Source organism: Montipora foliosa, chromosome 7 (genome assembly GCF_036669935.1).
Source record: "Montipora foliosa isolate CH-2021 chromosome 7, ASM3666993v2, whole genome shotgun sequence".
In the NCBI taxonomy this organism is placed as follows: domain Eukaryota; kingdom Metazoa; phylum Cnidaria; class Anthozoa; order Scleractinia; family Acroporidae; genus Montipora; species Montipora foliosa.
In genome coordinates, this window is record NC_090875.1 from 35,781,189 (window position 1) to 35,791,188 (window position 10,000).

General features: G+C 39.5%; 2 protein-coding genes across 3 annotated transcripts in view; one reads left to right on the forward strand and one right to left on the reverse strand.

The window, feature by feature from the left end:
* LOC138009434 (CXXC-type zinc finger protein 1-like) overlaps positions 1-4,657 on the reverse strand; it is a 24,166-nt gene extending 19,509 nt beyond the window's left edge. The window contains exons 1-4 of the mRNA XM_068856448.1: positions 4,606-4,657; positions 2,599-2,694; positions 2,195-2,265; positions 282-382 (exon numbers count right to left, since the gene is read on the reverse strand). Of these exons, the coding sequence (XP_068712549.1) occupies positions 282-382; positions 2,195-2,265; positions 2,599-2,694; positions 4,606-4,638 (301 nt within the window). The 5' untranslated portion in view covers positions 4,639-4,657. The remainder of the gene's footprint in view (positions 1-281; positions 383-2,194; positions 2,266-2,598; positions 2,695-4,605) is intronic.
* Positions 4,658-4,702: 45 nt separating this feature from the next.
* LOC138009439 (RNA-binding protein 5-like) overlaps positions 4,703-10,000 on the forward strand; it is a 58,396-nt gene continuing 53,098 nt past the window's right edge. For both annotated transcript variants that reach the window (XM_068856452.1, XM_068856453.1), the window contains exons 1-5: positions 4,703-4,805; positions 5,109-5,232; positions 5,725-6,292; positions 6,664-6,834; positions 8,908-8,974. In XM_068856452.1, the coding sequence (XP_068712553.1) occupies positions 5,201-5,232; positions 5,725-6,292; positions 6,664-6,834; positions 8,908-8,974 (838 nt within the window). In that variant the 5' untranslated portion in view covers positions 4,703-4,805; positions 5,109-5,200. The remainder of the gene's footprint in view (positions 4,806-5,108; positions 5,233-5,724; positions 6,293-6,663; positions 6,835-8,907; positions 8,975-10,000) is intronic.

Genomic DNA, 10,000 nt, shown 5'->3' on the forward strand with positions numbered 1-10,000 from the left:
GGAGGAGGAGGAGGAGGAGAAGAAGAAGAAGAAGAAGAAGAAGAAGAAGAAGAAGGAGAAGGAGAAGGAGAAGAAGAAGAAGAAGAAGAAGAAGAAGAAGAAGAACAAGAACAAGAACAAGAAGAACAAGAAGAACAAGAAGAAGGGTAAGGAGGTACTTCTAATAATGTGGTGCATGATGCATTTTATCATGTACCTGTGCTGGCATGTAGTCATTACAATTCAATTACACATTGCAATAAAAAGTTATTTTTTAAGACAACAAAAGGTAACCAGCCAACCTAAACACTGTATGCAATAATACTGCTTGATGTCCTTTGCTTCCATCTTGGTGATACCAATACAATCCCCATGAAACCATTCATCACATTTATCGCAACAGCTGTAAAACAAAGGAAGTTCTAATTAAGTACACTGTGCATAACATGATTGCCATGATTGATTACACTACAATAATATTTTGAAATTCTTAACTCATGAGGTGTGGCAAGTGAAAGAAATGGAGTACTAAAACAATTATAGAATGAGTTTATGTTTGTGGGCATAAAAATTAATATGTTTTGGGCCTGACTCAGACCCATTTTAGCCTGGGTCACTAGGTGACAGTTAAAATGAGCTCTGAGGAGGGCCCAAAACATATTAAATTATGCCCAAGAACATAAACTGTATTACTGTTATTATCACTCTGGAGGTCATTAAGAAATACAAACTTTTTAAAAGACAACAAAACAGTCTAGAACAATCACGCGGGTGTTTACACAGTGTCTGACATTTGCAGACTGCAGACTGCCTACAAATAGCACTGATAAACATTATTTAAGTCTAAGCACCCATTTCAAATAGCGCTGATAAACATTATTTAAGTCTAAGAACCCGTAACTGTAATTTAGGGTTAGTTTGCAATCTGCAAATGTCAGACACCGGTGTTTACAAGTTGAAAGGCTTTTATTTTCCCTCAATGAAAATAAAACATCAAGCAAAGCTGGCAAGAAATTACAAAATCTTGCCATTTGGGTTTTCAAAAATTGTAAGAGAAGAAAGGAAAGTTCCATAAAGTGTATTTGTAAGTGCTGAAATTAATATTATAATTGCACAATTGCACAATTTCATACTACAATGTATTTTAGCCCACCAAATTCTACATTTTAGGCTCCCAAAATGTGCCAAAAATGCCCTAGAAAGTGATAATAATTAACCCATTGACTCCCAGGGGTTCCCCATTGATGAGTAAAATCGTCTGGCGTTAGACAGAGTAAAATACTAAGTCTGGCCGGTTTCGGCCGGTTTGGACGTCAAAGGGTTAATTAATACATGTTCATCATAGTGTATGTACAGAACAGAAAGAGGAGAGAGATGGCTTATGCCTGAGGCAGTCAGAGTGGCTTTATTAATGATGGTAGGGATGATGGAAGAGACAAAGTATAGGGTTAGTTGACGTTTTACTTCCCAAAAGTGCGTGTACACTGTAGCAATGGAATGCCTTCAGTAAGGGCCAACAGGATATGAAAAGCATTGGCTACTTTTTTCCTTTAATTGATGAAAATAATTATTAATGCTTTCTTCTAGCAAGATTAACAAGAGGCAGGGACTTAGTGTTCATTAGCCACAAATACTGCAGTCTGAAATTGGAAACTCATTTTTGCACTCAATGTTGTATTGTCAGTAAAATATGAAGGTTGCTATATAGAGGATATTACACGGTGGCGAGAAGATATGAATTTTATGTTCGAGTGGCAAGAACAATATCTCACGAGTGAGGGAAGCGAACGAGTGAGATATTGTTCTTGCCACGAGAACATAAAATTCATATCTTCGAGCCAACGTGTAATGTTCTTTTTATTATATGGAGACTATTGATAAATTCCGATTTTATTGTGTTTCAAAGTAGTCAAGTTTTACAAATACGGCTGCGCTTTATAAAAAAGGCCGGAAAAAAAAAGGCGGGAATCGTGACGTCATTGAACGATACGACACTCACAAAGGTGACATACAGAAAATAGGCCACTCGGGTCCCGGATGTAGTGGCGTATGGAATCTACGAGTGGTTTAGTTCCCAGTAAAACACTCTCCTCCATATACATGTAATAATAATCATTATACGATGATGATGACGATGAAGACTTTATGAACACTGACAATGCAACCAGGAAGGTACACATGTAGGATGCACCAATCACTTTTGTCAAAATCTTACATCATGAAGCGGCTGGTATCACTTGTTTGGCAGATACAGTAGGTGACATCATCTTTCTTTATCTTCTCTTCCTGCATTCAAAAGAAACAAGCACAATGCAAATTCAAGGACTGACCATTAGACTGGCAAAATTTACAGCCGGTATTTTTTACAGGCCAAAGGTCACAGGTCATTGTTTTACCAATATAGAAAGTATCCTGAGCATTCATAAAAGCTAACCTTAGGCCAAAAAACTGTTCTTTAGGCCTAATTAGACCTGAGGTTAGCTTTTATGAATGTGTAGGAAATTTTCTATATTGGTAAAACAATGACCTTTGACCGGTGGCCTGTGACCTGTAAAAAATACCAGCCGCAAAATTCAATGATCCAATCTGGTTATACAGTTATGTAATGTTCTGATTCACCTTTGCAGCTTCCGCCTTCTCTTGTGAGGCCAATAAGTAATTGACCTTTGCTTGTCTTTCAGGCAAGTTGTTAAATATACGAGCTACCTCTTTGTGCTGTAAATTTAAATGCAGTTTAACAAAATTAACAACAAAGTGTGGTAGTGGTCTTGCTCAGTTGATCATCTTAGAGAGGTCATCAGTGTTTGACAAAGGCGCACGCCCGTTCAGTCGTCTAACCATGTGGCAATTCATCACACATTTTGCCAGCAACTTTGTGCCATGCTTGCCCAGTTGGACTTTTGCATCCCCCCCTCCCTTCCAAACTTCCACTGGACAATGTATATCAGACTGAGTGTGACCAGTCCCTGGGTTCCAGGGATTGCTGGTTACTGGATGATTCTAGGAGCATAATAGATTGATTCTAGAAGTATAATATTTTCATTTCCCTCCCCCCCCCCCCCCACCTCTAACTATGGGCCGTATGGTATGGTGCTTTTTTGTAAGGGGAAGTACATGTACGAAACTTTTTCTGACAAGTCATTTTGTCAGCACTTTGATATTTGATCTTTGGATTGTTCCAACTGGTTTGCCTCCGGCAAGTTGGGATTGTTAAATAAAAAGTTGTTCTGTTCACAGTTCAGAGATATTAGCTACTAGCTACTCTAAAAATCCAAGGGTACATGTAAATAAGGATACTTACTTTTCAAGGTGGGCCGGGGGGAATTCTTAATGCATTGATCTCAACCATTGGAGGTGTGGATTTTTGATGGAATGGACAAAAGCTATAGTTTTGTTCTGAAAAAGTTTTGCTATAATGGAGCAACTACAGAATACAGGGCCATTTTTGAAGCCGTAATTGAATTTGCCAGTCAAATTAGATGTTTAAAGGACTAGTATAAGATATATCTTTGAGTGGCTCGATGGCTCGGCAGCTCGTCAGTCAAATTGAATTTTTAAAGAACTAGTTAGGTGTATCTTTGAGTGGCAGGCTTGGTGGCTTATCAGTCAAATCTGATTTTTAAAGAACGAGTAAGTTGTATCTTTGAATGGCTCAATGGGTCGTCAGTCAAATTGGGTTTTCAAAGAACGCTACACAGCAAACTTTTGCATGTAGGACTGCTTTGACCTAATCACTGAAACAGCACTTAGGCATAATCAGTACGAGTGCTATATTTGTCACACAATCTGGTAAAAAGTGTAGTAAACCAAACCGTAAATTGAAAGCTAAAATTTTAAGAGTGCTCAGGCCAGATCACTGAAACGAGCGCTTAGGCCGCTGGGTCACGTTATCTTCAATTTGACTCGATTGTGACAAGCCCTCGATTCACATCCAGTCATTCTTCTAGACTGGTGAACTACTGAGCCACTCTATCAATCTAACATGACCCGTAAGTGATGAGCTGTCGAGCCAGATACACCCATTCTTCTTGAGTGGCGAGCTGCCAAGACACTCTACCTGACATGATCCGTAAGTGATGAGCCATCAAGCAGCAAATATACAATCTCTTCAGTCTTGACTGGCGAGTGGCCGAGCCGCACTAACATATATCCCTAAGTGGCACTACAGTTTACATGACACCGGAGACAGCGCGTCACCCACGCTTATTCCCTCAAAATTTCATGAAAATTACATGACGGGTGGCTTACATCATACTTTAAAAAAAGGACGAAAAACAAACATTTTATAAAAGCAAACCATTCTTGAACAAGTGCGTAGGCTTAAACAGTGTATATCAGTGCTACAAACCCACAAATGGTCAATTTTGCGTGCATTGGAACGTTTTGGCTTGGGTGACGTGCTGTCTCTAGTCGCTTCACTGTAGTTTAGCCGCTATATGATTTTACAGAACATGCAACTTTCCTTCTTCCGATAAAATGTATAAAATTCCTTCTACCGATAAAATGTTCCTTCTACCGATAAAATGTATGTCACCTCATAAAAGTTGAACACAGATAATACAGGAAAAGTGAATGTCCTCAAACGGAGGAGAATGTACTCGAAAAATCCCCTTTTTCGTACCATACCTTCAAACCATCATCCTTTACTTCGTCCGCCATCTTGTTTTTATCTTGGAACATGCGCGAGAAACCAGCTTTGTAACCAGTCAAATTACCTTTGTAACCACTCACTGCTACCCTCTTGGATTTCGCTAAACCCTCGTGTGCCGTGAAAATATTATGGTTTCGGGTTGAAATTCTGCCACAGTTTCCTGCTAAACTTGAAGGTTTGTATTCACTTGAGGTGGAATTGCAGACAAATGTATCAACAAACTCTTTATTTGCAGGCTTTGAGCTCGGAGTGGTTTAGGACCGACATTTAAGTTGGGAGCATGAAAGCACGGAGAGCTAGAGTTGATCGCCCAGCGTCGGGGTGGACGTGTACCTCCGCGGACTCTTTCTTTCGCAACCTTTTTTCGTCGGATTCGTGTCCTTTGTCTCCTCGTCTAAGGTTCTGTTGGCCGCAGTGAACCGCGACATCTACGCCAGATCTTTTTACTGAGCAGTTTTGATTTATCCTCATATTGCAGGTCACGCACAGTGGCTCGAACAAGAGTTCTAGGTTGTTCTTCGTCTATCGAGGGATCCATCGCCTCAATTTTTTAGATCAGACGCTTGCAAAATGGACGAAAGGCGGCAAGACACCGCTGAAAGGTTCTGAACTTTATATCTATCTGATTCGTGTTGCTTTTAGGTTTCATGTAGAGAAGACAAGTCGAAATAATTTAAAGTTCTTTCACAAGGTCCTTTTACTGTAAACACATCGCTAGAAATAATACCTGGCCGATTGTGATGGATTCGTATTTTGGCTGGCAAGGGGTGTTCACTCATTTTGCCCACATGTAAAAGTGCTGAAAGAGCACCAAGCATTGTGCTTCATCAACAAATTTGGTGTGGTAAAAACAAAAACCAAGTTCTGATCAGCATAAACTTTTGGTGAGAAATTTGCTTGTCTGGATAATGCTGCCTTTGAGCTCAGAAATTTCCATTATGTGCCATCAGTGCTCTGTACACTGTAAGTCACTGGGTGTCGAAAAGATCAGAAAGTCAAAGATTGTTTGTGTATTCCCAAGGTGAGTAAAGTCATTAAAACAATATTTCATTAATACTTATGGCTTGCATCCTTGGTTTGAAATACTGATGCAGGATTACAGAGCCTTCCAGTGATCTGCGACGAAGTTCAGACTACAGAAGCAGTTACTCCACTCAGGATGGGAAAGACCGTGATCTAGAACGCAACATTGGCCGCGAGTTGAGTCGATTTAGGGATGGAAGGACAGACTCACGAGACGAGAGGCGAAGAAGTCCAGAATCAAGGCGGAGGGATGGGCCTGACCCATTTGGTCGTGATAGAGATTATTGCAGAGAAAGAGAACGTGGAAGAGATGTTGGCAGAAGCCGTGATAGTGACTGTGGAAAAGATAGAAATGGAAGAGATCGCGACAGAGAGAGGCATAGGTCTCGTGATAGTGATCGCTATGAACGTGACAGAGAAGATCGGCACAAAGATCGTTACAACCGAAATAGTGATGATGAGTTTGACCGGGAAAGAGATTTTCGGAGATCACGTGACAGAGACTACGACAAAGATAGAGATCGTGAGAGAGGACATGAGAGGGATCGCGATTGGGACTACGACAACAAGGATCGTGCAGGATATAGTAAAGAATGGAACAGACCAAGGAGTGATACAGACGATCATCACCATGATGAAGTTGTACAAATTTTCCTTGTTTTTTACTGTCATTGTTTAATTTGTAAATTTACACTTTTACTTTTTGGCACTCAGTTATATTTGCAAAAAAAAATCAATTTCAGTAGCTTGATGAAGGAAGTGCATGTTGATCTTTAGTGGTTTCCCTAGCCCTCTTGATACTAACATTTTCAAGGTTTTGTTGTTAAATCAAGGAAAAGAACTTTACATCATTTTTTTACAAGTTCCTTTTTTGTAACTCTCATACGCACACATGCGGTTTCTCAAGTCAAACAGTTCCATTACAACCAATAAATATACTTAATTTTTTATCTTCAATAAGATTAAATAAATAACACTATTTTTAAGTAATCAATATTGTTCATGAACAGCATGATCGCAGTGATCGTGATAGAGACTTGGAGGACAGGGAATATTCCCGCAGTAGACACCATCGACGAGACAGGGATGGTGATGACAGAAAGTGGATGGACAGTCAACAAGATGAACCAACATCTGTGGTCATATTACATGGATTGGACAAGGACTTCAAAGAAGAGGATGTAAGTTGATGAGATGTTAATAAAAGAAAATAATAATACAGTTTGAATTATATAAAATGAATATTAGACGGATTACCACAATATTATTAGATGAGCAACTTCGAATCAAAGTATGTGTAAGTAGAAATTCACAGGCAGATTTAAGATTTAAATGTTGGCATACAAAGACCATAAATACACCACCACCAACTGCATGCTGCAACGCAAGTTTATGAAAACATTTACTCTCAAAATCAACTTTGGTTTGAAGTACATGTATGCAGATTTCACGAGCAGATGCAGACACGCAAATACAATAATACACCACCGCCAACCGCATTTGGACCTAAAACTTTAGGGTCAAGTGTTATGTTTTGAAGCGCAAGTGTCTTCATAATCATGTTAATCTTAAGAAAGTTTTTGTTTATGCAGGCACTTACAGTTTTTCGAACTAGACTCTCATCTAGACTCTCATCTCAAGAGGCGAGAGACTCGTCTCACGAGACGATCATTACCAGAAATTCGAGTCATATTGCGTCACGAATCCCGCATGTCAATCAAATGGAACAGAAAAAATGGCTGCCCGATATTGTAAAGAAATGTATGGGATCTAAAATAAAATATCAATTTTTGGCAGTTCAAGTAAATTAAATTCTATGTGCCGACCTTTCCCTGATAAATAATATGCAACTACACTAGGAAGCAAGGGTTTTTTTACCATTTCGTTTATTGTTCGAGCCGCCAAATAGCGCCAAAATAACAAGGATTTACGCTGGTGCTTGTCTTCTAATTTGATCAAAATACCTTCACTTACCTTGACTTCCAAGCTTTGAGCTGCGCGTGTCTTTCATGCTTCCATCGGTGCAGACCCCTCAAACTTTTCTTCAAATTACGATCTTTTTAAATAGTTTTACATTAAATAAAACGTTCCACGATAAAACAGAATGCCGCCCATAGGCACCGAAAAGGACGCTTTTTCACGAATGGATGTAGCCTTCATCTGGTCGCACGAATGTCCTGCAGGATGTGAAAAAACGGGGAGAACAACCATTTTCCACAGCTTTCTTTGCACAGAAAAGCTGCCATATTTATGTCAGCTTAGCAGCCTAGCATTTTTACTCTTTCTACCGCTTTTTCAAATATCTGCAGACTCCTAAATGCAAAAAATCACGCCAAATTACGAATTCCAAATATATTCAATTGTTCTTCATGTTTTTCACATCCTCAGTGAGCCCAGAGGAATACGGCTAAAAATGTCTGATGTTTTGCTCAATTTCGAAAAGGAAGCCCTAGGCTGTAAGCTAAAAGTCACTGAATCGCCTCTGTCTTATATAAACCAGCAGCACAGTCTAGAATCTGAAGTATCTCTGTCAATATACATCCCATATCCAATTCTGATGAAATGGCATGAGCTTGTTCGAATGAAAGACGAGAGAGGAAATGAGTTTAACTACACTGACCTTCTTAATTTTTCGATTCTTGGTCGATGGTTTAAATTAAGTAAAACGAGAAAGCGCCTTGTAATCGACTCGCTCTATCCGCCTTCCCGATTGCTCCATGTTGTTTTTGCAATTTGACGCCAGTGAGCATGCTCCTTTGGTTTCAAGGGTAACCGCAGACACAAATCATCGCGTGAATGAAATGTCACGAATTTCTGGTAATGTACACTTTTCTCGCAAGACAAGACTCTCGTCTTGCACGTGAGTGGTAACTTACTTTTGAGCGGTACTGTAGACTAGGTGAGATTAAGCCTAAAAGATCCTGGCTTGAACGGGTTTCGAATCCATGGCCATGTGATTGCACTGTACTTGCTTTACCAATCCCAATGGAGCTATTTTGCCAGCTGAGAGCTCCTCATGTGTTTGAATTCAGTTGATGCTTGCATATTTTCAGCCTTGCTTGCATTGCTACAGTAAGTTGCTCATGAATGTAACTGTGATCAATGATCCATCTGCTGTAACTTTCATTTTCATGTTCGTTTACCGGTTCGATTAAACATGATCATACACTGTATTTTGTACAATACATTTCACTCAAAATGTCCACATAACTAATCTCAACTGAATTAAGAATATTATTCTATTTTGAATTTAGATGATTGAAGCTCTTCAGAGAGATGGCACAGAGTTTTTGGATATTAGAATTGTTCGGCACAGATCTGGTAAAAATTAGTATTTGTGTAGATTAAGTACAACTTGTTTATTTCATATGAAATAATTTTGTGGTGTGATCTAGGGAAGATCTTGAATATAGAGTGTTACCATATGACGTCACGGCTGCCATGTTGGTGTTCCAACACAAAGGAATGGCGGCCATGATGATGTACCAAATTAATCCTCTGGGAATTTAACTCTATTTTTATGCAAATAGTTTCGTTTGTTTCAGTATTCAAATATGGCTGCTGGTCACGAGAGTGGAAACGCTCTATACTGTATTTACTTGTGTATAAGATGACCTTTTAAGACCAAAAAATCAGTCCAAGAATTGCCCTTGACTTATACTAGAGTGGTACAAATAAAGCTGGTTGGTAGCCCTAGATTTAGAAGTTAGCATAACAATTGCCTATAAAAATCTACATAATAACCAACTTTCTAGCTTTCCAAAACAAGTTCTGATTGTGTTTGTGTACATGTTTGATCAGCTCGCCTGGGCATTTCGTCATCAACTATACTCCACTCAGCACACCAAGGTGTGACTTCAACCGCTGCACGTGCAGAAAGAACAGTATTTTGGCCAGGCATCACCGCAGCCATCAGAGCCTTGTGTGAGAACTGCAACCACATGGGACCCTCGCAACCCACAACTCTTTCAGTCTTTACTTTCACCATCTGCATGTTGCCAGAGTAATGACTGCCAAAGACTTAGGGGGAGATAGAGCATAATCCTTTTGACCTCAGCTAAGATAAGAAAGTGGGAATCGGTTGGCCCATGTTTGTTACGTGCAACGCATTTCGCCTTCTTGTCATTCTGTGTGCATCTGACACGACTTATCTGTGTTAACACCTACATGTATTAAACCAATGTCCTTGCGAAATGGATGGACTCCTGTTTACACTGAAGAAGGAATTGTTTCGTACATTAATGGAAACCCGGAGCTACAATGTACATATACATGTAATAAATCTGTATATTTGGTGCAGGTCATAGACAAAAGTTACTGTAGAAGTGATTCTTGCACTTAATTAAC